The 25069-nt window shown below is 47.6% G+C and overlaps 3 protein-coding genes and 1 long non-coding RNA gene across 4 annotated transcripts in view; 3 read left to right on the top strand and 1 right to left on the bottom strand.

Annotated features, from left to right (window-relative positions):
• The first annotated feature begins 696 nt into the window (after window positions 1-696).
• Window positions 697-7724, top strand: CLN6 (CLN6 transmembrane ER protein). The gene is made up of 7 exons (XM_079318243.1): window positions 697-882; window positions 1792-1906; window positions 2367-2465; window positions 4600-4788; window positions 4876-4931; window positions 6077-6199; window positions 7411-7724. Exons 1-7 carry the CDS (start codon window positions 806-808, stop codon window positions 7697-7699), a joined length of 948 nt encoding a protein of 315 aa, XP_079174369.1. The 5' UTR covers window positions 697-805; the 3' UTR covers window positions 7700-7724.
• Window positions 7725-9069: 1345 nt separating this feature from the next.
• CALML4 (calmodulin like 4) lies at window positions 9070-12924 on the top strand. Its single transcript, XM_079318336.1, has 5 exons — window positions 9070-9210; window positions 9322-9352; window positions 10646-10786; window positions 11623-11811; window positions 12809-12924. Exons 1-5 carry the CDS (start codon window positions 9208-9210, stop codon window positions 12904-12906), a joined length of 462 nt encoding a protein of 153 aa, XP_079174462.1. The 5' UTR covers window positions 9070-9207; the 3' UTR covers window positions 12907-12924.
• Window positions 12925-17430: 4506 nt separating this feature from the next.
• Window positions 17431-18668, top strand: LOC306807811. The gene is made up of 2 exons (XR_013775818.1): window positions 17431-17461; window positions 17636-18668. It is a non-coding gene; the product is annotated as an uncharacterized lncRNA (long non-coding RNA).
• Window positions 18669-18718: 50 nt separating this feature from the next.
• PIAS1 (protein inhibitor of activated STAT 1) overlaps window positions 18719-25069 on the bottom strand; it is a gene marked incomplete at its 5' end in the record, with an annotated part of 53687 nt that continues 47336 nt past the window's right edge. The window contains 5 exon segments of the mRNA XM_079317743.1: window positions 18719-19143; window positions 20029-20066; window positions 20261-20403; window positions 22440-22617; window positions 23523-23653. Coding sequence (XP_079173869.1) covers window positions 18847-19143; window positions 20029-20066; window positions 20261-20403; window positions 22440-22617; window positions 23523-23653 — 787 coding nt within the window. The 3' untranslated portion in view covers window positions 18719-18846.

The following is a 25069-nucleotide window of genomic DNA, read 5'->3' as shown; positions in this document are numbered from 1 at the left end:
GGGAAACGGAGCGGGGAACGGGGACGGGGAACGGAGCGGGGAACGGGGAACGGAGAATGGAACGGGGAACGGGAAACGGGAAATGGAGCGGGGAACGGGGAACGGAGCGGGGAGAGGGGACGGGGAACGGGGAACGGGGAACCGAGCTAAACCGGGAGCTGAGACCGGAGCTAAAGGGTGCGGAGGGCCGGACCGGGAGCGGAACGGGGCCGGGAGCGGAGCCGGGAGCAGGGACCGGAGCTGAACCGGGAACGGGGCGGAGGGCCGGACCGGGAGCGGAACGAGCCCGGGAGCGCAGCGGGGCCGGAGCGGAGCCGGGAGCAGGGACCGGAGCTGAACCGGGAACGGGGCGGAGGGCCGGACCGGGAGCGGAACGAGCCCGGGAGCGCAGCGGGGCCGGAGCGGAGCCGGGAGCAGGGACCGGAGCTGAACCGGGAACGGGGCGGAGGGCCGGACCGGGAGCGGAACGGGGCCGGAGCGGAGCCGGGAGCAGGGACCGGAGCTGAACCGGGAACGGGGCGGAGGGCCGGACCGGGAGCGGAACGGGGCCGGAGCGGAGCCGGGAGCAGGGACCGGAGCTGAACCGGGAACGGGGCGGAGGGCCGGACCGGGAGCGGAACGGGCCCGGGAGCGCAGCGGGGCCGGAGCGGAGCCCGCGCTGCCCCCGCCCCAGCGGGGCGGTCCCGGTGCCGCCCCCGCGCAGCCGCCGCTGCTCCGCGGGCCGGGCCGGGCCGGGAGCGAAACCGGCAGCGGCACCGGGACGGGCAGCGGCTCCGGGAGCGGCTCCGGGAGCGGGGCCGGGCTGATGCAGGGCTCGGCGCGGCGCCGGCCGTTCCCGGCCCCGGGCTCGCCGCCGCCCGCCGGGCCGCTCTACCCGGGCAGGTGAGCGCGGCCGGGGCTGGGGAGTCGGGGATGGGAAAAGCCGCCCCTCATTCCTTGGGATCCTCACCCCATCCATCCCCCTGCTCTGCGCTTCCCGGCTCCTTCCCGGTGCCTCCCCCGGATGGTGCGGGGTCCGCGGCATCCCGAGGATCGGGGTCCAGGGATCATTAGGGTCAGAGTCCAGGATATCCCGAGGATCGCGGTCCGGGACATCCCCAGGGTCAAGCTCCGGGATACCCCGAGGGTTGGGGTCCCCAAAGTTGCCCCGCTCAGTTTTCTCCCGGCGTACCCGGGTTATCCCAGCCGATCAGGGTTGGACAGACTCTTCCCGGGAACCGCAGCATTCCCAGATCATCCTGGGTGCCCCATCCTCCCCCTCCAGCTCTCGGGCTCCACTGAATCATCCCAGAGCGGTTTGGGGTGGAAGGAACCTTAAAAATCCTCTGTGTCCGTGGGCAGGGACACTTCACGGACTTTGTACCGTGGGCTCAGGGAGAGGAGAGGGATGGATCCGCTTTTCCTGCAGGGGTGAAGCTCCAGAGGTGCTGGAGGGGCATTTCCCGGGCGGATGCTCTGCGGGGGCAGAGGGTGTTGGCAGCAGGAGCTGCAGGTGATGCTGCACCCTGAGCACCCCAGTGTGAATTCCACCAGCACGAACCTCCTGGGGTTTTGCTTCATCATGCAAAAGTTAAAAATAGTTGCACTTAATTCAGCACTTTTCACCTTGCTGAAGAGACCAGGAGGAGCCTCCCCACCGGGACGGGTCAGGGATGGTGACAGCGTCGTGCTCTCCTTTGCTGGCTGCTCCTCAGCTCTGTTATCCCAGGAAAAGCCAGCTTTGGTGTGGGATAACATCTCTGCCTCCCCCCAGGGCTGCTGCATGGCTCTGTGTCCCTCTGTCCCCTCCAGGCACGGCTCAGTGAAGGCTGAGGACACCTTCAAGACCTCCCCGTTCCACCTGGACCTGTGGTTCTACTTCACCCTGCAGAACTGGGTGCTGGATTTCGGGCGCCCCATCGCCATGGTGAGTGAGGGGACAGGGCCAGGGGGTCCCCAGGGCTGTCCCCTGCCCCACAGGGGTGTCCTCCAGGAGCTGGGACCTGCTCTGGTGTCTCCTGAGGAAGCTGCTCCCTGTTGTTTCTCCCACACCTTTATTTTCACACCAGAAAGGGATTTGGGATGTTCCTCCTGCTCTTCCCCATTCCATGCCTGTGTTACCTGAGGCTGCTGTTTCCAGAAATGGCAATTCCATTGAAATGGAGTTTTTTTAGAGCTGGAAGCTGGCAGAAGGTTCAGGAAGATGCAGGATCCCAAATGCCTTCCTTGACCCCACAACTTGCCAGCACCAGGCAGGGCCAAGAGGAAAAACTTCCACAGGGTCATTTTTGGGATGTTTGCTCCAAGAAAACCAACCCCCTGAACATTCCCAAGCAATCCCAACATTTTCCCTCTCCCATAATCACTGCTCTTCCCTCTCTCCTCAGATCATCCTCCCTCTGGAATGGTTTCCCCTAAACAAACCCAGTGCTGGAGATTATTTCCACATGGCTTACAACGTCATCACCCCCTTCCTGCTGCTCAAGGTAAACCTGGCAATATTCAGGGGTTTTCCCATTCCTGGTTTTGTAAAGTTTCAGAGGTTTTTAATGTGTTGGTTATTCCCAAATTCCTCCCATAAGGAAGAGTTAATAGGATTTGTGATGCTACCTCAATTTCCTGCTTCCCCCTGGAATTCTGGCTCTAGGAGGAGTCAGAGCCCTTTTCCCAAATGATATTTTTAGGACAACATCCATCCTTGGCTTAAAGGACAGCTGGAAGCAGAGTGGATTTTCTGAATTGTTCAGAGCTTAATTCCACTTGCTCTTTGACCTTGGAACTGTGGCTGGAGCTGGAATTTATCTGGCTCCAGCTGCCAACCTCTGGATCAGATCCCATAAACCATTCATGAGGTGAAATTCTGTCAGATCATTAGGAACCTGTTCCTATTAAGAAAACAATTATAAATCTATTTTAACCTCCATGAGCTGGGAGTTGAGTTGTGGCCTGAGATGGAAATGATTCTCTGTCAATATTCTGGGAGGATTTCAACTCTGGGGACAAAAAGGGAATATTCAGGGTGAGGAATCTGACCCTTCCCAGGTGATTTCTGCATCTTGGGGGGGCTCAGCACTGAGGGTTCATCCACAGAAAAATTCCAGATGCTTTTCCTTTGTCCCTCCCTCCAGGACCTTGTGCTCTCCTTGTCCTCTCGTGACGTTCGTGCTGCAGTCCCAGGGAAAGGGGAAGTTAAGCCTCCAAATTAAACACAAATAAGGAGCTTTTCCCTGCTTGGGGAGGGCTGCAAAGCTGATTTAGGGAGAGGGAGGGGGGGGGCTGGTTGATCCCAGAGCTGGGACAATCCTGAGCCAAAGCTGGAAAACTCCTGGAGCTGGGATCTGGTTTGGGAGATCTTCCCTGCTTTGCAAGGAAGCACCAAAAAAAATTAAAAAAAAAAAATTTAAAAAAAATTCTGCAGCTTCCCAGATTTCCTGCTCCTATTGTCCCAAGCCCTGAGGCAGCCTCAGGTGCAGGGAGAGCCCAGCACTGAAAGCAGAGCCCAAAAAAGTTGTCCTGAGTTGTTTTGTGGCACTCAACTCCTCCTAGCTGTGGGGATCAGAGGGAGATGATTCCCATTCTGCTGGGAAAAAGAGAAAAGAACCCCAAAATATTCACTTGGAGAGTGCTGAGGTGTCCAGGCAGGGAGGGAAACGTGAGGAGCTCTGTGCTGGAGGCTCTGCAGCCACTGGAGGGCACATCCAACCTTCCAAACCTCTCCAGAGGCAGCAAAACCACAGCCTGTCCTCCCTCCTCAAGGAGATTTGCTGATTTTTGGTAAAATTTCTGAGTGCTCCAAAATCCAGCAAGGGCAGGAGCTGCTGTGTCCCTGCTCCTCCTCCTGATCCCTGGAGAGGCTGGACAGAGTGAAAGGAATAAAGATTTGTTAAAGGATTCACCTTGGGCAGGGCAAGAGCCTGGCCAAAGATGGAACCAGGATGGACAAAAGATGGACACAAGATGGATCCAGGATGGATTCAAGGTGGATCCAAGATGGATTCAGGATGGATTCAAGGTGGATCCAAGATGGATTCAAGATTGGACCCAAGATCAATCCAAGATGGCCCAAGATAGACCCAGGATGGACTCAAAATTGATCCAAAATGGACCCAGGATAGGTTCAAGAGGGACACAAGATGGACCTGGAATGGACTCCGGATGGAGCCAAGTTGGAACCAAGACAGATTAAAAATGAACTCAGTATAAACCCAGTATAAACCCAGGATGGACCCAGGATAAACCCAGGATGGACCCAGGATAAACCCAGGATGGACCCAGGATAAACCCAGGATAAACCCAGGATGGACCCCAGGTCATGAGTTTTCCCACTTTTACAAGTTTTGGTCCATTCCCACATTGGGATTCAATTCAATTGGGATTCCAATCCCAGCTCCAGGCTCTGCAGTCCCACCCTCCCCCATTCTCTCCTCCATTCACTGCTGTTTGCATTTTTTGGGGCTGAAGCTGCAGCAGTGCCCTTTTTTTTTTGAGTCAGAAAAACTTTCTGTGAGTAGAACACGATAATTAAGAAATTCAGAATTACATCCCAACACAACCCAAAACCTGAAAAATACAAAAGGTAAAAGTGAAAGCATCACTCCCCACTCCTCCCTGTGCCTGCAGCTCATCGAGAGGTCCCCCAAAACCCTGCCCAGGTCCATGGTCTACGTCAGCATCATCACCTTTGTGATGGGAGCCAGCATCCACCTGGTGGGAGACTCAGTGAACCACCGGCTGATCTTCAGTGGGTACCAGCACCACCTGTCAGTCAGGGAGAACCCCATCATCAGGAACCTCCAGCCAGAAACCCTGGTAAGATCCTGAGCTGCCTCCAAAACCTGGGATTTGGGGATGATGCTGTGCTTTGTGCTAGCTTGGGTGTTTCTGTTCTGATCACAGATCGATTCCTTCGAGCTGCTCTACTACTATGATGAGTATTTGGGGCATTCCATGTGGTGAGTGATCCCAGAGGTTGTGGGGTGGCACAGGGGGCTGGGCAGAGCTTAAAGGGGGGGGAAAACAAGTGCTGAGGCAGAGCTGGGAGGGGAGAATGCTCAGCTGGCCAGGGTGGGTCTGGCAGTGGCTGGGAAAGCTCCTCTGCTCTGGGCTGTTGGTTGGAGAGCCAGAGGAACAACTTGTCCTTCCAGAAGGTTCCTCCTGGAATTCCAGAGGTGCAGGAATCTCTGAGCAGGGAATTCCAGGAATCTCAGGGCAGGGAATTCCAGAACTCCAGGAATCTCTGAGCAGGGAATTCCAGGAATCTCCAATCAAGGAATTCCAGAGCTTTAGGAGTTTCTGAGCCAGGAGTTCCAGAGCTGCTGGAATCTCCAATCAAGGAATTCCAGAGGTACGGGAATCTGAGAGCAGGGAATTCCAGAACTGCAGGGATCTCTGAGCTGGGAATTCCAGAGCTTTAGGAATTTTTTGGGCCAGGAATTCCAGAATTCCAGGAATCTCAGAGCAGGGAATTCCAAGAATCTCTGAGCAGGGAATTCCAGGAATCTCCAATCAAGGAATTCCAGAGCTTTAGGAGTTTCTTAGCCAGGAGTTCCAGAGCTGCTGGAATCTCCAATCAAGGAATTCCAGAGGTACAGGAATCTCAGAGCAGGGAATTCCAGAGCTGCAGGAATTTCTCAGAGCAGGGAATTCCAGAGATGCAGGAATTTCTGAGCAGGGAATTCCAGGAATCTGAGAGCAGGAAATTCCAGAGATGCAGGAATTTCTCAGAGCAGGGAGTTCCAGAGCTTTAGGAATTTCTGAGCCAGGAATTCCAGAACTCCAGGAATCTCAGAGCAGGGAATTCCAGAACTGCAGGGATCTCTGAGCTGGGAATTCCAGAGCTTTAGGAATTTTTTGAGCCAGGAATTCCAGAATTCCAGGAATCTCAGAGCAGGGAATTCCAGGAGTCTCAGAGCAGGGAATTCCAGGAATCTCAGAGCAGGGAATCCCAGAGATGCAGGAATTTCTGAGCTGGGAATTCCAAAGCTGCTGCACCCCCAGCTGAACCCACAGGAGCATCTCCATGTCTGGGATGGATCTGGGGGAGTTTCCTCCCTCCCAGGCTGATTCCAGCTCTGGGAATTGTTGTGTTTTTTGGCAGGTACATCCCGTTTTTCCTGATCCTGTTCATTTATTTCACCGGCTGCTTCACGCCCGTGCTGGAGCAGAGCAGGATGCCCCTGGCTGCCCTGCTCCTGGTGGGGCCCAGCAGCCTCTACTACTGGTGAGTGTCTTCTGAGCCTCTGGGGCAGCAGGGAATTCCACAGGAATTCCACAGGAATTCCACAGGAAGAGCTGCTCCATTCCCCAGGCTCTCCCAGCTGCTCTGCGGGGCTGGAAAATCCAGTTAAACCTCGTGGAAATTTGCAGCCTCTGGAAACTCTGGGAGCTGGGACAGCTCCAGAGACACCCAGGAGAATTCCAGGGACACCCAGGAGAATTCCAGGGACACCCAGGAGAATTCCATGCTCTCCCTGCATTCCTGGGATCACCACTGAGCCCAAACCTGGGGCCAGGATTACCAGTGACCCCAGAAAAGCTGGGAATGTTCTCCTTACATTGCTGGGATCACCACTGATCCCAAAAGTGGGAATGCTCTCTCTGCTCTCCCTGCAATCACCACTGATCCCAGAAAAACTGGGAATTCTCTCCTTGAAAATGCAAGATGACCAATGATCCCAGAAAAGCTGGGACCAGGATCAGCACTGATCCCAAAGCTGGGAATTCATTCCTAGGATCAGCACTGATGCCAGAAAAACTGGGAATGCTTTCCCTGCACTCCCAGGATCACCAGTGATCCCAAAAGGTGGGAATGCATTCCCAAGATCACCAGTGATCCCAGAAAAACTAAAAATACTCTCCTTGGGAATGCAAGATCACCACTGATCCCAGAAAAACTGGGACCAGGATCACCAGTGATTCCAGGAAAACTGGGACCAGGATCAGCACTGATCCCAGAAGAGGTGGGAATGCTCTCCCTGCACTCCAAGCATCCCCAGTGATCCCAAAAGGTGGGAATGCATTCCTGGGATCAGCACTGGTCCCAAAAGAGCTGGGAACACCCTCCCTGCACTCCCAGGATCAGCACTGATCCCAAAGCTGGGAATACATTCCTGGGATCACCACTGATCCCAGAAAAACTAAAAATACTCTCCTTGGGAATGCAAGATCACCACTGATCCCAGAAAAACTGGGACCAGGATCCCCAGTGATCCCAGAAAAGCTGATCCCAAAGCTGGGAATGCATTTCTGGGATCAGCACTGATCCCAAGGCTGGGAATGCATTTCTGGGATCAGCACTGATCCCAAGGCTGGGAATGCATTTCTGGGATCAGCACTGATCCCAAGGCTGGGAATGCATTTCTGGGATCAGCACTGATCCCAAGGCTGGGAACACTCTCCCTGCCCTCCAGGCTGACAGGAATTCCCTTGCAGGTACCTGGTGACCGAGGGGCAGATCTTCATCCTCTTCATCTTCACCTTCTTTGCCATGATGGCTCTGGTGATGCACCAGAGGCGCAAGGGGCTGGTGCTGGACAGCAACGGGCTCTTCCTCTTCTACTCCTTCATCATCACCCTCCTCCTCATCGCCCTCTGGGTGGGCTGGCTCTGGAATGACCAAATCCTGAGGAAAAAATACCCTGGGGTGATTTACATCCCAGAGCCCTGGGCCTTCTACACCCTGCACATGAACAACCTGCACCCCAGCAAGGGCAGCCTCTGAGTTTTGATATTTTTGGGGAAGGGGGGGGGACAAGAAAAAAACCAAAAAAAAAAAAAAGAAAGAAATTTAGTTTTTCTAATGTAGATTCGTGTATTTGGAATAAATTGCTGAGCGATGGGAGGTGTGTGATGGTTGTGTTTGGTTGGGGAGGGGGGGGGATTAAATTGATTAATTAATTGATTAATTAATTGATAGGGAGTTGTCGTTGTGATCAGCTCTCAGTGCTGAGTACAGGGATGGGGTTGGAGAGGGAAATTCCCCAAAATTGGTCCCAAAATCCATCAGAAATGGGTGAACTGTCTGGATCTCTGCATCAGCACCTTCTGCTCTCACAAAATGGGAAATTCCCCAAAATTGGTCCCAAATTCCACCAGAAATGGGTGAACTCTCTGGATCTCTGCATCAGCACCTTCTGCTCTCACAAAATGGGAAATTCCCCAAAATTGGTCCCAAAATCCATCAGGAATGGGGTGAATTCCAGGGATTTCTGCACCAGCAGCTTCTGTTCTCACTCAAACACGAGGATCCCTCAGAATTCCCCAAAATCCCAAAAGAGCAGCAGGGCTGAGCAGCTCCAGGGGTGTTTGGGGTCTGAAAATTCGAGTCAGCTCAGCAGTGGAAGGAGGAAAACTCCCAGTGAAACTCGGGATAAAAACATTTGGGGACATTTAGGAACATCTGGGGACATTTAGGGATATTGGGGACTTGTTGGGGGCAGCTTCATCCCCACTCTGGGTATGAAATCCTATAAATAAAAGCTCAAAAAAATAGATTTCAACCTTCCCAGCCTGGCCCTGGATGTTCCCACACGGGTGTTTTGGGATTTGGGGGTTTTGGATTTGGGGGTTTTTGGATTTGGAGATTTTTTTACAATTTTTGGGATTTTTACGGGGGGGGTTTAGGTTTGGGGATTTTTGGATTTGGGGATTTTTCAGTTTTTGGGGGTTTGGGATATTTTGGATTTGCGGATTTTTTGATTTTTGTGGTTTCGGGATTTTTGAATTTTTGGACTTCTGGATTTTGGGATTTTTCCAATTTTGGGGATTTTGGATTTTTGAGTTTTTGGTATTTTGGAGGGTTTGGGTTAGGGGATTTTTTTTATTTTTGGCCTTTTGAATTTTTGGATTTGGGGTTTTTGGGATTTTGGGGGTTTTGGGTTAGGGGATTTTTTGATTTGGGGATTTTCGAGATTTTTGGGTCTTTGGATTTTTGGATTTGGGGATTTTTGAGTTTTGCGGTTTTGAATTTTGCATTTCCCTCCTCATCTCCCACCCACCAACCCCAGTGCGCTCATTTTGGGATGTTCAAACCCCATCCCGAAGATCCCCGAGCTGGGAAATTTCCTTTTCCCGGCGGAGCGGGCTCGGCCCCCGTAGCCATGGCAGCGGGTATTTATTACATTTAATTACAGTTAATTACACTCCCAGCTCCGGACTTCGGCCCCGAACACACAGAAACAGCAGCTCCGCTCTTGCCAGGAGAGAAAAAACCCGAATTTCCCCAAAATTATGGTGAGTGACCCTCAGCCCACCCCGGTCTGCGCCCCCAAATCGCATTTTAAAGCAATTCTGGTTTTTTTTGTTTTGTTTTTCCTCTCTTATTTCTCTCCCTTCCTGCTCCAGGCAAAGTTTCTGTCGCAGGATCAAATTAATGGTAGGTACGGGTTTGTTCTGCTCCGGGGGTTAATTGTGTTTATATAAGAAATATAGATAATTTTGGGGCATTTTACCCCCAAAACCCTCAGTCCCTCTCCTCCCGGGATTTCCTGGCTGGGAAAACAAGGAAAACAAAACAAATTCCACGAGAATTCTGCATTTCTAAAGGCGGATCCCGCAGGAATCCCGGAACCCCGATCCCGATTCTGGGATTCGGAGGATGCAAATTCCCATTTCGAACCCCCCGGGGAAAGGGGAGCTCCGGGAATGGCCGAAGGAAGCAGAAATAAGAGTATTAATAAAGAGTATTATTGCAAATCTGATAATCTGCCGGGGATTGGCGAGGCCGGGCCGGGGCACGGGAGGGCAGAGCGCCCACGGACACCCAAAAACATCCTCGGGGCACCCCAAAAACATCCCCGGAGCATCCTCGGCAGCGAGGGCTGGGGACAGAGGGGACAAGGAGGGGGTGGCCCCGGTCCCGCTGGTTTTCCTGGCCCGGAGGGAGGGAGGGAGAGCTCCCGGCTGGATCTGGGTCAGCTGCGAGCCGGGCTGAGCTGCTGGGAAAGGGCGAAGGGATGGGGAGAAATCGGCGTCTTCCACCTCTAAAATCCTCCAAAATCTTCCCCCTCCAACATCTTCCACCTGGCACATCCACCTCCAGCATTCTCCCTTTCCAAAATCCTCCCCCCTCCAAAATCTTCCACCTCCAAAATCCTCCAGCATCCTTCACCTCCATCGTCTTCCACCTCCAAAATCCTCCACCTCCAAAATCCTCCAGCATCCTTCACCTCCATCGTCTTCCACCTCCAAAATTCTTCAGCATCCCCCCACCTCCAAATTTTTTCCCCTCCTGCATCCTCCACCTCCAGCTCCGAAATCCTTCACCTCCAGCGTCTTCTACTTCCAGCGTCCCCCCCCCTCCAAAATCTTCCACCATCCCCCACCTCCAAAATTTTCCACTTCCAAAATCTTCCCTCACCATCATCCTCCACCTTTAACACTCTCCTCCTCTCCCCTCCCAGCCCCGCCGAGCCAGGAAAATCCCTTTTAAACAAACCCCTTCCCTTTCGCAGCTTTTTCCCCCTCCCAGCCGCTTCTTGCTCAGCCTGGAGGGCCCCAATTAGCGGCGCTGAGGGTTTTAATTACCCTTAATTCCCCCCGGTCCTCCCCCCGTGCCCATCTCCCCCCTGGAAATGCGACACCCCCGGGATGTCACCGGATCCCGGCTGGAACCTCCCGGGCTCGGGGCGAGCTCTGGCGGCGTAACCGAGTTTTGGTTTTTAATTAGAGTTCAAGGAATGTTTTTCCCTGTACGACAAGAAACAAAAAGGGAAGATCAAAGCCTCGGAGCTGCTGTTGGTGATGAGGTGCCTGGGTGTCAGTCCCACCCCCGGGGAGGTGCAGAGACACCTGCAGCTGCACAGGATCGGTGAGCACGGCCCCAAAAAACGGGGGAAATTCCATTTTTTTTCGGATGGAACATCCACCAAGTTGTTGTGAGTTGTTAAATCCAGCCCACGGATTGAAACGGTGCTGTTAAAATCAAAAAGAAAAGCAGAAGATAAACGAATCAATATGGATTGGAGGGTAGGAGAGTGTCCAGATCAACAGAGGTTGAAGAGCACAGGAAAAAACAATGTTCAGCTGAAGGTCTGTAGGAAAAACCAAGCACAAAACCCAAGGAATTGTGAGATCATGTGAAGGGGGGATCAAAAAATTCAGGATCCAAGTCGAGAGCATGAATTTAATAAAGTTGTAAATGGGATTTTAGGAGGAAAACCCCGATTGTGATGTGACCTGATCCAGATCAGGGACAGGGAGAAGAAGTTCCAGGAAAAGGGGGAAGAAAAACCAGGAAAAGGGGGAAGAAAAACCAGGAAAAGGGAGAAGAACCCCAAGGTCAGGGTAAAGAAACTCGAGAAAAGGGAAAAGAAACTCCAGGAAAGGGAAAGGAAACTGCAGGAAAGAGAAGTGAAACCCCAAGGTCAGAGAAAAGAAATCCCAGGAAAGGGTAAAGAACCTCGAAGTCAGGGAGAAGAAACCCCAGGAAAGGGGAGAAAAAACCCCAGGAAAGGGTAAAGAAACCCCAGAAAAGGGAGAAAAAACCCCAGGAAAGGGTAAAGAAACCCCAGAAAAGGGAGAGGAAATTAAAAGGTCAGGGAAGAAAAACGCCAGGGAAGGGAACCGGAGGAGAAGGACGAGGGGGATGTTCAATCCCGGATCCAAACGGAGCCGTTCCCAGAGGAATTTCCGCTCCTTTTGCAGACAGGAGCGCAGAGCTGGATTTCTCCACCTTCCTGAACATCATGTACCGGCAGATGAAGCAGGAGGAGCCCGAGGCGGAGATCCTGCGGGCTCTGGCCATGCTGGACCGGGACAGGAGGGGAGTGCTCGCCGTGCCCGAGCTGCGAGCCAAGCTCACCCTGCTGGGGGAGAAACTCAGCCAGGAGGAAGGTGGGAGAGTATCCAAAAATCCCACTGGGACCCTTTCCTTTCCTTTCCTTTCCTTTCCTTTCCTTTCCTTTCCTTTCCTTTCCTTTCCTTTCCTTTCCTTTCCTTTCCTTTCCTTTCCTTTCCTTTTCCTTTCTTCCTTTCCTTTCCTTTCCTTTCCTTTCCTTTCCTTTCCTTTCCTTTCCTTTCCTTTTTCCTTTTCCTTTTCCTTTTCTCTGTTCTTTTTTCCCTTCTTTCTTTTTTCCCTTCTCTCTTTTTTTCCCTTCTCTCCTTTTTTTCCCTTCTCTCTTTTTTTCCCCTCCTCTCTTTTTCCTCCTCCTCTCTTTTTTCCCTCCTTTTTCCCTTCTCTCTTTTTTCCCTTCTCTCTTTTTTTTCCCTTCTCTCTTTTTCCCCTTCTCTCCTTTTCCCCTTCTCTCTTTTTTTCCCCTCCTCTCTTTTTCCTCCTCCTCTTTTTTCCCCTTCTCTCTTTTTCCCTTCTCTTTTTTTCCCCTTCTCTCTTTTTCCCTTCTCTCTGTTCTTTTTCCCCTTCTCTCTTTTTCCTCCTCCTCTCTTTTTTTCCCCCTTCCCTCTTTTCCCCCTTCTCTTTTTTTTCCCCCTTCTCTTTTTTTCCCCTTCTCTCTTTTTTCCCCCTTCTCTCTTTTTCCCCCTTCTCTCTTTTTTCCCCCTTCTCTCTTTTTTCCCCTTCTCTCTTTTCCTCTCAGATGAGGATCCTGCACCAGCAGGAGACACCAAATCAAAAACAGGCAAAACCCCCAAACCCCTCCCATTTGTCAGCAACAAACCCCAAACCCCACTTGGACTAAATTTGTGATTATTTTCCCCGTGGAACTCAAAAAAGATGGATATCCCTGCTCCAGAGAATTTTACAGGAATTAAAATCCAGTTTGAAACTTTCCCCTGGTCCCAGAGATGATTCCCAACAAAAATCCCCCAAAGCCTCAAAGTTGCACATCCCAACAGCCCAAACATTCCATCCCAAGGATGTTTTCCCATTTTTCAGTGGATGATCTGCTGAAGGAAGCCAAGGTTGGGCCAAATGGAACCATCAAATATGAGGAATTTGTGCATCACATCTGCCTCCCCTCGGTGGATTACTGAAACCCAGAGTGGGATCTGCTAACAGCACCTGCAAGGCTTTTATTTCTGTTTTTATTTCTATTTTTATTTCTATTTTCATTTCTATTTTCATTTCTATTTTTATTTCTATTTTTCCCACTTTCTAGTCAGACTCAGGAACCATCAGCTGCCTTTCAAAACCTGATTTTGCCTTTATTTAATTCTGGCACTTCCTTGGGTTCCCCCCTGAAACAATTTGTGAGCTGTTATTGAAATAAACTGAGTGTAACAACAATTTGAGTTTTCACCACGGGCTCTGCAGCTCCTGGAGGATCCAAGGGAATCTTGGCCCATCCCAAAATCTACGAATCCTTGAGGGAGAGGAAGCCTGGGATGCTGCTCCCTCCCTCTGGGGTGGCAGGAGTTGGTTATGGGATGGATCAGGGGCATTTCCCAGCTCCTAAAGGAGGGGAAGGGGCAGCTGCAGCCACGTCCTGCTGCACGGATGGGTGAGCACAGCCCAGATGTGTGTGCACAGCCCAGATGTGTGTGAATATCCCAGACCCCTGTGAGCACAGCCCAGATGTGCGAGCACAGCCCAGATGTGAGTGTGAATATCCCAGACCCCTGTGAGCACAGCCCAGATGTGCGAGCACAGCCCAGATGTGAGTGTGAATATCCCAGACCCCTGTGAGCACAGCCCAGATGTGTGTGCACAGCCCAGATGTGAGTGAATATCCCAGACCCCTGTGAGCACAGCCCAGATGTGTGAGCACAGCCCAGATGTGTGTCTGACACCTGTGAGCACAGCCCAGACCCAGCCCAGATGTGTTTGTGTGTGAGACATCCCTGTGCACAGCCCAGGTGTGTTTGTGTCTGTGAGCACAGCCCAGATGTGTCAGCACAGCCCAGATGTGAATGTGAATATCCCAGACCCCTGTGAGCACAGCCCAGATGTGTGTGTGAATATCCCAGACCCCTGTGAGCACAGCCCAGATGTGTGTGTGAATATCCCAGACCCCTGTGAGCACAGCCCAGATGTGTCTGACACACCTGTGCACATCCCAGACCCAGCCCAGATGTTTGTGTGAGACACCCCTGTGCACAGCCCAGATGTGTTTGTGTGTGTCTGTGAGCACAGCCCAGATGTGTGAGCACAGCCCAGATGTGTTTGTGTGTGTCTGTGAGCACAGCCCAGATGTGTGTGCACAGCCCAGATGTGTGTGCACAGCCCAGATGTGTTTGTGTGTCTGTGAGCACAGCCCAGATGTGTTTGTGTGTGTCTGTGAGCACAGCCCAGATGTGTGAGCACAGCCCAGATGTGTTTGTGTGTGAGACACCCCTGTGCATTCCCAGCCAGGTGTGTGCACGTCCCAGATGTGAGTGAAGGTCCCAAAAACACCTATAAACACATCTGTACAACCCCAAACCCCTGAGCACAGCCCAGATGTGGCCGCACACCCCACCCCCAGATGTGCACACCCCAGATGTGCCCACCCCAGATGTGCACACCTCACCCCCAGATGTGCACACCCCAGATGTGCACACCCCAGATGTGCCCACCCCAGATGTGCCCACTCCCAGATGTGCACACCCCAGATGTGCACACCCCAGATGTGCACACCCCAGGCACATCTGGCAGCCCAGCTGTGTGTGGCACTCCCAGCACAATCCCACCTGCAATCCCAAGGATCCAGAGCAGGGGCACAGCCCAGGCACCAATTTGGGAATTTGGGAGTGACAGGGGCAGGGATGGGGAGAAGCAGCCCCAGAATTGTGGATCCCAGGGAACTGGGAATGCTGGAGAACAGGGAACTGGGAATGCTGGAGAACTGGGAACTGGGAATGCTGGAGAACTGGGAATGCTGGAGAACTGGGAACTGGGAATGCTGGAGAACTGGGAATGCTGGAGCACAGGGAACTGGGAATGCTGGAGCACAGGGACTGGGAATGCTGGAGCACAGGGAACTGGGAATGCTGGAGCACAGGGACTGGGAATGCTGGAGAACAGGGAACTGGGAATGCTGGAGCACAGGGAACTGGGAATGCTGGAGAACAGGGAACTGGGAATGCTGGATCCCAGGGAACTGGGAATGCTGGAGCACAGGGAACTGGGAATGCTGGAGCACAGGAACTGGGAATGCTGGAGAACAGGAACTGGGAATGCTGGAGAACAGGAACTGGGAATGCTGGAGCACAGGGAACTGGGAATGCTGGAGAACAGGAACTGGGAATGATGGAGCACAGGGAACTGGGAATGCTGGAGCACAGGGAACTGGGAATGCTGGATCCCAGGGGACTGGGAATGTTCCTGTTCCATTCCCAGGATACCACATCCCATTTTCCATGGGATTAACAGGGTTTGAACCTGCAGCTCTCAGGGATCTCAGGCTGAGCTGCCATTCCCAAAATCCCAAATCCCAGGATACCAACAGTCCCACATCCCATTTTCATGGCATTTAACAGGGTTTGAACCTGGAGCCTTCCCCCCACTGGGATCTCAGGGAATTGGGAATGTTCCTGTCCAAACTGCCATTCCCAAAATCCCAAATCCCAAATCCCAAATCCCAGCACACCACCAGCCCCAACATCCCATTTTCCATGGGATTAAAAGGATCTGAACCTGGAGCTTTCCCCCCATTGGGACCTCAGGAAATTGGGAATGTTCCTGTCCAAAATCCCAAATCCCAAATCCCAAATCCCAGGATACCAACAGTCCCACATCCCATTTTCCATGAGATTAAAAGGATTTGAATCTGGAGCTTTCCCCCCATTGGGACCTCAGGAAATTGGGAATGTTCCTGTCCCAAATCCCAAATCCCAAATCCCAAATCCCAGCACACCACCAGCCCCACATCCCATTTTCCATGGCTGGATCCATTTTTTGATCCCACAGCTGTTGGGATTCCCCTTTCCAGAGCCCAGGCAAAGTGGGAAAAGCAGCTCTGAGCAATCCCAAATTCCTGCTGGAGGCTCCAGGAAAACCACAGCACTCACACCCCTCAATTCCAGAAAATTCCATTTTATCCATGAAAAAATCCTCCCCCTAAACTGGATCAGAGCCATTCCTGGCAGAGCTGGAATCACTTCAAAATCAGACTGTTTCAAAAATAACTCTTGCCCATTTTCTAGTCTTTTATTTCTTTTTTTTTTTTTTTTTCCTTTTTTCTTTTTTTTTTTTTTTTTTTTTTTTTTTTTTGGAACTGACATTTAATAAATTATAAAATTGGGTGTATGGTGAAATAGAATATATCAGCCAGATATGTATGAAATACACATGCATGGGGAAAAAAACTATTGAACTCACCTGGAACTCACACACACAGATCTATAAATACATATATACACACACATATACATATAAACACCAACAGTTTCCTCTTTTTTTTTTTTTTTTTTTTTTTTTTTCCCAAAATTTCAAGTCAACTATTTAGTGGCAGAGGGATGCTGTAAAAACACTAAAAACAAATTTTTTTTGATGCCACATCATGTGAACCTTTCAAATAACCATACAACTGATCAGACAGCAATATCTAAAATGCTACTTGGATTAAAGATTTTTTTTTCTTTTTTGCTTTTTTTTCTTCTTGTTTTTTTTTAAATTTTTTCCTGTTTTTTTTTCCTTTTTTTTTTAATCAATGCAAGATTTATTTTGGTTTTTTTTGAGATAATTTCATAGGCAAAAGGTGGCCCTTGTCAATGCTTGAAGCAGCTATTTGCAATCAACAGGTTTGTATATTTTTTTTTTTTTTTGGACATGAAAAAAAATTCAGACAAGAATCTGCTAATTTTAGTATTCCTTAACTCTCTTTTTTTTTTTTTTTTTTTCCTTATAAACTCATTACCTGCACTTTCAACCAGTTATAAAAATATTTTTCACACCAGAGGAAATATTTACTCTCTCTGACATGGACTTTGGGACACAAGAGAATCACTTCCTTCCCTCCCCCTTTTTTCTCTGACTTTAAAGAATCTCTTGAAAAAAAAAAAAAAAAAATCTGCATTCCAGCTATTTACACATTCCACTCCTTAAGAAGAATGGATCAACCCAAATGACCCAAAAATAAAATAAACATTAAATTTCCTATGTCATGCACAACTTTAAAAAAAAAAAAAAAAAAAGAGAAAAGAAACCAGGAATTAAATAAGTCTGAAAAAAAAAAAATTCAAATAATTCCAAGGAAAAAGTGAATTTTTGAAAGCCTAAAAGAGCTGGGTAAGGAGCAATAATTGGGATTTCTGGTGGGTTTGGGGTTCAGGCTGCCACTGAACATGGAATATTCACAGGGTGAGCACTCAGCACAGCACCAGCAGCATCCATGCAGGAATTGCAGCTACTGCACTAAAATGAGAATTTTCCAGGCAGCCCTGAGCTGCCAAGGTGGAATTTTTATTATTTTTTTTTAGGATTTTAGGAGTCAAACACAAGCAGCTCCACGAGGTTACACTGACATGCTCAGGAGGGGGAGGGAAACAAAACCCTGCAGCCCCACTCCATAAAAATGGAAAATCTTGTTCCTAAAGCATTCCTCAGCTGGGAATGGAAAATAAAATAGAAAATTTTGTCCCACAAGTCATTCCTCAGCTGGGATTTGATGTTGATTTGAGCCCCATTCCATAAAAATGGAAAATCTTGTTCCTAAACCATTCCTCAGCTGGGATTTGGGGCTCCACTTAAAAAAAAAAAATAGAGAATCTTGTGCCAGAAATCATTCCCCAGATGGGATTTGGGGTTTCACTCCACAAAAACAGAACTCAAACCATTCCTCAGCTGGGATTGGGGCTTCACTCCACAAAAATGGAAAAATTTGTCCCATAAATAATTCCTTAGATGGGATTTGGGACTTCACAAAAATGGGACAAGTCATTTCTCAGCTGGGGTTTGATGTTGATTTGGGGTCCCACTCAATAAAAATGGAAAATCTTGTTCCTAGATCATTCCTCAGCTGGGATTTGATGTTGATTTGGGGCTCCACTCCCCAAAAATGGAAAATCTTGTTCCTAAACCATTCCTCAGCTGGGATGTGATGGAGTCAGGCCCTCAGGAATGACTGAACCCCAAAAATGTGGAATATTCTGAGGATCAAAGTCCTTGCACAGGATCAAAATCCCACCCTGAGCATCCCTGGGAGCTTTGTCCAAACATTCCTGGAGCTCTGGCAGCTTTGGGAATGTCCAAAAAATTCCCAAAAGGGAATTCCCTGGGCAGCCCCAGAGCCTCAGAGGAAGAATTTCCCCTAAAATCCAACCTAAAGCTCCCACTCAGCTTGGTGTGAAGATGGATTTGTGACATTCCTGACTAAATCCAAAAGGAGAATTTGTCTGGCTAGAGGGGCAAGGCCAAAAAAATCCCAAAAAACCAACCCCACTCCTGAAAGGCTCTGGGCTGCAGACAGAATTCTGCTGCCAGAATTAGAAAAATCTGCAAAAAAATGGGATGGGGGAATCAGATTCCACCAGCAAAGGGAAATATTTGTCTCCTAAAGAGACAAAACCCTCTTCCCAAGCTTGAACTTTACAAGTTCAGCTCCTCTCCTGCTTCTTTTAACTGTGGAGAAAATAATGCCATTGGTGTCCAAACTACAGGGAAAAAAAAATCCAAAGTAAAGGAAAGAAACTCACATGGAAAATGCACAGGTGTAAAATCTTCAGCATCCATAAAAATGAACTGAAGCTCCTTGTTTTTCTTAATTTTTTTTTCTCTTTTGTCTTTTTTTTTTTTTCTTATTTTTACCAGCGAGGCCATCTTAGGTTTATATACAAAAGTAAAACTGAAAATAGACTTTTTTTTTGTTTTGTTTTGTTCTCTGTACACATAAATTTTTTTTTTCCCCTTTAAAAAAAACAAAAAAAAACAAAAAAGAAAACCAAACAAAAAACCACCTTGCTTAACTTTTTCAACAGAAAGGAAAACCGAGCATGAAGATTTCCTCTGTCCCACCCTACCCCACCAAAAAAAACCCAAAAAAACTTCAAAATGGATCAGTCCAATGAGATAATATCTGGTATGATACCAAAGATTGAGGCTGTGTCTGTGCTGCTCCTGCTGGGCACGGGGTGCCCGTGGTTCTCTCGAAGGCTGTTGGAGGAAACCAAGCTGCTGTTGCTGCCACTGCTGCTGCCATTTGTGGCTGGCAGGGAGCTGCTCCCTCCTGCATTCAGCTGATCCAGGAACATTTGGGATGAGGTGTAAGGGAAAAATCTGGAGTGTAAAAGTTCCTGATCGTCCGAGGCGGAGACGGCGGCGGCGGCGGCGGCGAGGAGGGAGGTGTTGTAATGCTGGGGGGGGGGAAATGGGGATTGGTTTTGGGGAAAAAGGTTAAAGGGGTTTGTGGAAAATGTTTGTTAAAGTGGGGTTTTGGTGTGTGGTAAAAGGGGAAATGGGAGTTTAGAGAGTTGTGGTTTGGATGATGGGAGGAGTTGGGGATGTTGGGGTGGAAAGGGAAGGGAGGGGGTGGGAGCAGAAAAGCAGGAAAAAGGCAAATAGGAATGGGAGCAGAAAAGGCAACCAGGAATGGGATCAGAAAACAGAACCAGGAAAAGGACAAACAGGAATGGGAGCAGAAAAGGGAAAGCAGGAAAAGGACAAAGAGGAATGGGAGCAGAAAAGGCAAAGCAGGAAAAAGGCAAATAGGAATGGGAGCAGAAAAGGCAAAGCAGGAATGGGATCAGAAAACCCAGATCAGGAAAAGGGCAAACAGGAATGGGATCAGAAAATCCAACCAGGAAAAGGACAAACAGGAATGGGATCAGAAAACCCCAAGCAGGAATGGGAACAGAGAACCCAAACCATGAAAAAGGGCAAATAGGAATGGGATCAGAAAACCCCAAGCAGGAAAAGGACAAGCAGGAATGGGAACAGAAAACCACAAACAGGAATGGGATCAGAAAACCCCAAACAGGAATGGGATCAGAAAACCACAAACAGGAATGGGATCAGAAAACCACAAGCAGGAATGGGAACAGAAAACCACAAGCAGTAATGGGAACAGAAAACCACAAGCAGGAATGGGATCAGAAAACCACAAGCAGGAATGGGATCAGAAAACCCCAAACAGGAATGGGATCAGAAAACCCCAAACAGGAATGGGATCAGAAAACCACAAGCAGGAATGGGATCAGAGCACCCAAACCAGGAAAAAGGTTTGGCTCTCCCTGACTTACCTGATTGTCACCTGACAGGAAAGGGAAGAAATCCAAACCTGTCAAGAGACAAAAAAACCAAACAAAATTCAGCTTCTCAAAACAACCTCTTTCCATTTTTTCACCATTTATTTTGAAATAAACCAGCTTAACACTGATGGCACATCCAATTCTCTTATCCAGCAGAGAGATTCAGCTAATTTATTTTAATTTTCTGCTGGATTTTGGTGCTGGCAGAGCTGTCAGCACTGACCTTGCAGGTCATAAGGCATGGGTGTCATGTGGAATGGGTGCCTGTAGTCCTGGATGAGGGATGTGTTGATGTAGCTGGTGTCCACAGCTGGAAGGCTTGGGGTTCTTGACACAGGAGAAGCTTGGTGGGGTAAATTTAAAATGCTGAAAAGCAAAAAAAAAAAAAAACAAGCTGGTTAAAAGCATAAAAAGACACTCTTGGTTTATGGCTGTCCCATCAGGGGATGTTAATTTGCTGATTTTTAAATTGAACTACAATTCAAAATATATTCTGAATTTCTTGGAGGATGTGCAGCAGTTTCAAAGCTTCACAAGAGCCTCACACATTCCCCAAAGTTTCTGCTCACAGGTTTTCATCAGGAACATCAGCTCAGTCCAAGAGAGCTGGAATTTAGGAAAGTTCAAACTGCAGGGATTTCTGTAAATGTCTAATATAAATGTGTGTACATCCATACCTAATATAAATGTGTATATATATAGATAAATGTCTAATATAAATGTGTATATATAAAAATAAATGTCTAATATAAATGTGTACATACAAAAAATCTAATATAAATGTGTGTATATATATCTATATTTCTAATATAAATGTGCATGTATCTATCTATATAAATCCCCAATAAAAATGTGTATATATATAAATGTCTATATGATATCTATAAATGTCTAATATAAATGTGTATATATATAAATGTCTAATATAAATGTGTACATATCAAAAAATCTAATATAAATGTGTGTATATCTACATATCTATATCTCTAATATAAATATGGATTTATATCTATAAAAATGTCTATATAACCTCTGTAAACATCTAATATAAATGTGTGTATATATACAAATGTCAAATATAAATGTGTATGTATCTCTATAAATGTCTAATATAAATGTGTGTATATCTATATATCTAATACATATCTGTGTGTATAAATATCCATATAAATGTCTATATCATCTCTATAAATTTCTAAATAATCTCTTTAAAAACCAGATTTTTTCAAGACAATCCTGCAGGGATATTGAACCCCAACCCTGACACCCCACAAGGTGATTCCAGCACAAACCCTGGAGGGGTTTGGGTGAGCTCTGAGTCATTCCCAACTAAAATATTTAATTGTGTTCCACACTTAAATCTTTGATTCTCTTTGCTTTATTCACAAACTTAACTAAAATATTTAATTGTGTTCCACACTCAAAGCCTTAATTCTCTTTGTTCCATTTCACAAACACAACTGAAATATTTTATTATGTTGCACACTCAAATCTTTGATTCCCTGTACTCCATTCCCCAAATCTTTGATTCCCTTGGCACCATTCCACAAACACAATTAAAATATTTTGTTGTGTTCCACACTCAAAGCTTTGATTCTCTTTGCTCTATTTCACAAACACAATTGAAATATTCTATTGTGTTCCACACTTCAATCTTTGATTCCCTTTGCTCCATTCCACAAACACAACTGAAATATTTTATTGTGTTCCATACTCAAATCTTTGATTCCTTGTGCTCTATTTCACAAACACAACTGAAATATTTGTTGCACACTCAAATCTTTGATTCCCTGTGCACCATTCCCCAAATCTTTGATTGCCTTGATTCCCTTTGCTCCATTCCACAAATATAACTGAAATATTTGTGTTCCACATTTAAATCTTTGATTCCCTGTGCACCACTCTGTAAACACAACCAAAATATTTTATTATGCTGCACACTCAAATCTTTGATTCCCTGTGCACCATTTCACAAACTGAAATATTTTATTGTGTTCTACACTCAAAGCTGTGATTTCTTGTGCTCTATTTCACAAACACAACTGAAATATTTTATTGTGTTACACATTCAAATCTTTGATTCTCTCTGCTCCATTCCCCAAACACAAGTATTTTATTATATTTATTATTATTGCATTATTTATTATTAATACTATTTTATAGTATTTTATTATATCTTTGACTCCCTGTGTTCCATTCCCCAAACAAAACTGAAATATTTATGTTCCACACAAAGCTGTGATTCCAACCTGGTGCTCAGAGCACAAACCCTGGAGCTCTTGAATGAGGATCTAACCCAGACACAGAACTTTCCAGAGTGATTTATTTCCCAAACAGAACCTTCCAGAGTGATTTATTTTGGCCCTGATGACTCCCCCCTGCCCTGCCCTGCCCTGTCTCACCCCTTGTTGTTTATTGGTGATGCTGGAGATATGGAGGGGCAGCTCCTCTTGGCTGAAGGCTCCTCCTCCTCCTCATCAGAGGAGCTGTCGATGGTCAGGTCAATCACTTCCACTTTCTTGTTTTTGTTGGATTGTTGGTGAGAGGACACCTGGTGGTCCAGGGAGGAGCTGATGCATCCTGCACAAAATCAACAATCAGCACAGCTCAGTTCTGATTTAAAGGCAAAAAAACATCACAGAATGTTGGGGGGAAAAGCAACATCATCCCCACACTGGTGTTAGCCAATTAACTGATCTCAGAAGTGATTAAAGATTGTCTTGGGTTATAGGACATGGCCAGAAATGTGAATTCTGTCCCCATCTGCTGACCCAGCTGGGGCAGTGCCCCTGATCTCCTGGCACACATTCTCTGCTCATGGGCCATCTTTAAACCAGCTGGGCAATCATCTTTATCTTCCCACAGCCCATCCTCCCTCCAGCAGATATCTCCTGTTCATGGCCACTGAGTCCCAGGGCATGGCTGAGAAAATTCCATCATCCCACTGGGAGATGCTCCAGCCAGGGCAGGAGCCAAGCCTTTCCTACCCAGAGAAAAACTGAGATTTTGGACACCAAGGAACCTTCTTTCCACTGGATTCCAGAGGAAAACCAGAGCCTTGCACATCATCCCTGGAGCTTCAGAGGAAACTGCACCTTCTCCAGGAGCACTGCTCCAGCTGAGCCACATCTGCCCCTGCAGGAGGATGCAGCACCATGGAATGGGACTGTGCCACCACCCTGACTGACTGACTGTGCCAGCTTGGATTCTGACTCTGGCAGGGCTGGGATTGTTCTGTGTAATACTGCATTGCTATTTTAATTCTCCTAGTAAAGAACTGTTATTCCTAATTCCCAATCTTTGCCTGAGAGTCCCTTAATTTCAAAATGACAATAATTTGTAGGGAGGGGGTTTCCATTCTCCATTTCAAAGAGAAGCTCCTGCCTTTACTGGTAGACACCTGTCCTTCCAACCAGGACAAAGATGCAAATAAATGTTTAAAAATGAGAATTTTGAGAGGTGAGGAAGACCCAGCCATGGCTCACCATCAACTCCATTGTAGGATGCTGTCACCTCCTGCACCTCCTTCTTGGATCTCATGGGGGCCCAGGACCCATCCTCCTTGAACTGGATTTCATCACAGTCTGTACAAAACTTCAGGATTTCCATGAACAACCTGCCCAACAAAAACATTTCACATCAGTCCTAAAAAAGAGCTTTTATTTCTTTATCAGTCAGTGAAAGTCTGAATTTGTGTGTCTGCCACCTTGATGAAAAGGAATCACTAACAAAATTCCAAAATAAAAATCTGCAAAAATTGTTATTTTTTAATTTAAAAGCACTGAGAGTGCAGAGCTCATGACACAGAACTCTCCACTTCCCAAAACAAAGAAATTATGTGAACTAGAATTTATTTCTAAAAAATCTTCTCCTTACCCCCTTTGACAAAATTTACCTGAGGAAACCTCTCCAGCTTTTGACAACACATTCTCTAAAAAAGACTCATTGTTGATGAGGAGTTTTTTTTAAATTTCGGAGGGTTTACTAAATCCAAGTTACTCAGATTATTAAATCCAAATTATTGAGATTATTAAATCCAAGTTATTCAGATTATCAAATCCAAATTATTCAGATTATGAAATCAAAGATATTGAGATTATCAAATCCAAATTATTCAGATTATGAAATCCAAATTATTCGGTTATCAAATCCAAATTATTCGGTTATCAAATCCAAGTTAATCAGTTATCAGATCCAAATTATTCAGTTATCAGATCCAAGTTATTTAGATTATCAGATCCAAATTATTCAGTTATCAGACCCCAGTTATTCAGTTATCAGACCCCAGTTATTGAGCTCTCAAACCCCAGTTATTCAGCTCTCAAACCCCAGTTATTCAGCTATCAAACCCCAGTTATTCAGCTCTCAAACCCCAGTTTTTCAGCTCTCAAACCCCAGTTATTCAGCTATCAGACCCCAGTTATTCAGCTCTCAAACCCCAGTTATTCAGCTCTCAGACCCCAGTTTTTCAGCTCTCAAACCCCAGTTTTTCAGCTCTCAAACCCCAGTTATTCAGCTCTCAAACCCCAGTTTTTCAGCTCTCAAACCCCAGTTTTTCAGCTCTCAAACCCCAGTTATTCAGCTATCAGACCCCAGTTATTCAGCTCTCAGACCCCAGTTATTCAGCTCTCAAACCCCAGTTTTTCAGCTCTCAAACCCCAGTTATTCAGCTCTCAAACCCCAGTTATTCAGCTATATCAGACCCCAGTTATTCAGCTCTCAGACCCCAGTTATTCAGCTCTCAGACCCCAGTTATTCAGCTCTCAGACCCCAGTTATTCAGCTCTCAAACCCCAGTTATTCAGCTCTCAAACCCCAGTTATTCAGCTCTCAGACCCGTTATTCAGCTCTCAGACCCCAGTTATTCAGCTATCAGACCCCAGTTATTCAGCTCTCAAACCCCAGTTATTCAGCTCTCCAACCCCAGTTTTTCAGCTCTCAAACCCCAGTTATTCAGCTCTCAAACCCCAGTTATTCAGCTCTCAGACCCCAGTTTTTCAGCTCTCAAACCCCAGTTATTCAGCTCTCAAACC

This window comes from Erithacus rubecula (assembly GCF_903797595.1).
Source record: "Erithacus rubecula genome assembly, chromosome: 14".
NCBI lineage: Eukaryota > Metazoa > Chordata > Aves > Passeriformes > Muscicapidae > Erithacus > Erithacus rubecula.
This window is presented reverse-complemented; position numbering and strand designations above follow the sequence as displayed.

Bases quoted from the DNA above. Each gene is read 5' to 3' on its own strand.
- CLN6 (XM_079318243.1), top strand. From the start codon at position 806: ATGCAGGGCTCGGCGCGGCGCCGGCCGTTCCCGGCCCCGGGCTCGCCG. The intron at 4,789-4,875 runs GTAAGATCCTGA...TTCTGATCACAG, and splicing joins ACCTCCAGCCAGAAACCCTG to ATCGATTCCTTCGAGCTGCT. The intron at 6,200-7,410 runs GTGAGTGTCTTC...ATTCCCTTGCAG, and splicing joins CCCAGCAGCCTCTACTACTG to GTACCTGGTGACCGAGGGGC.
- CALML4 (XM_079318336.1), top strand. The intron at 10,787-11,622 runs GTGAGCACGGCC...CTCCTTTTGCAG, and splicing joins CCTGCAGCTGCACAGGATCG to ACAGGAGCGCAGAGCTGGAT. The intron at 11,812-12,808 runs GTGGGAGAGTAT...CCCATTTTTCAG, and splicing joins GAAACTCAGCCAGGAGGAAG to TGGATGATCTGCTGAAGGAA.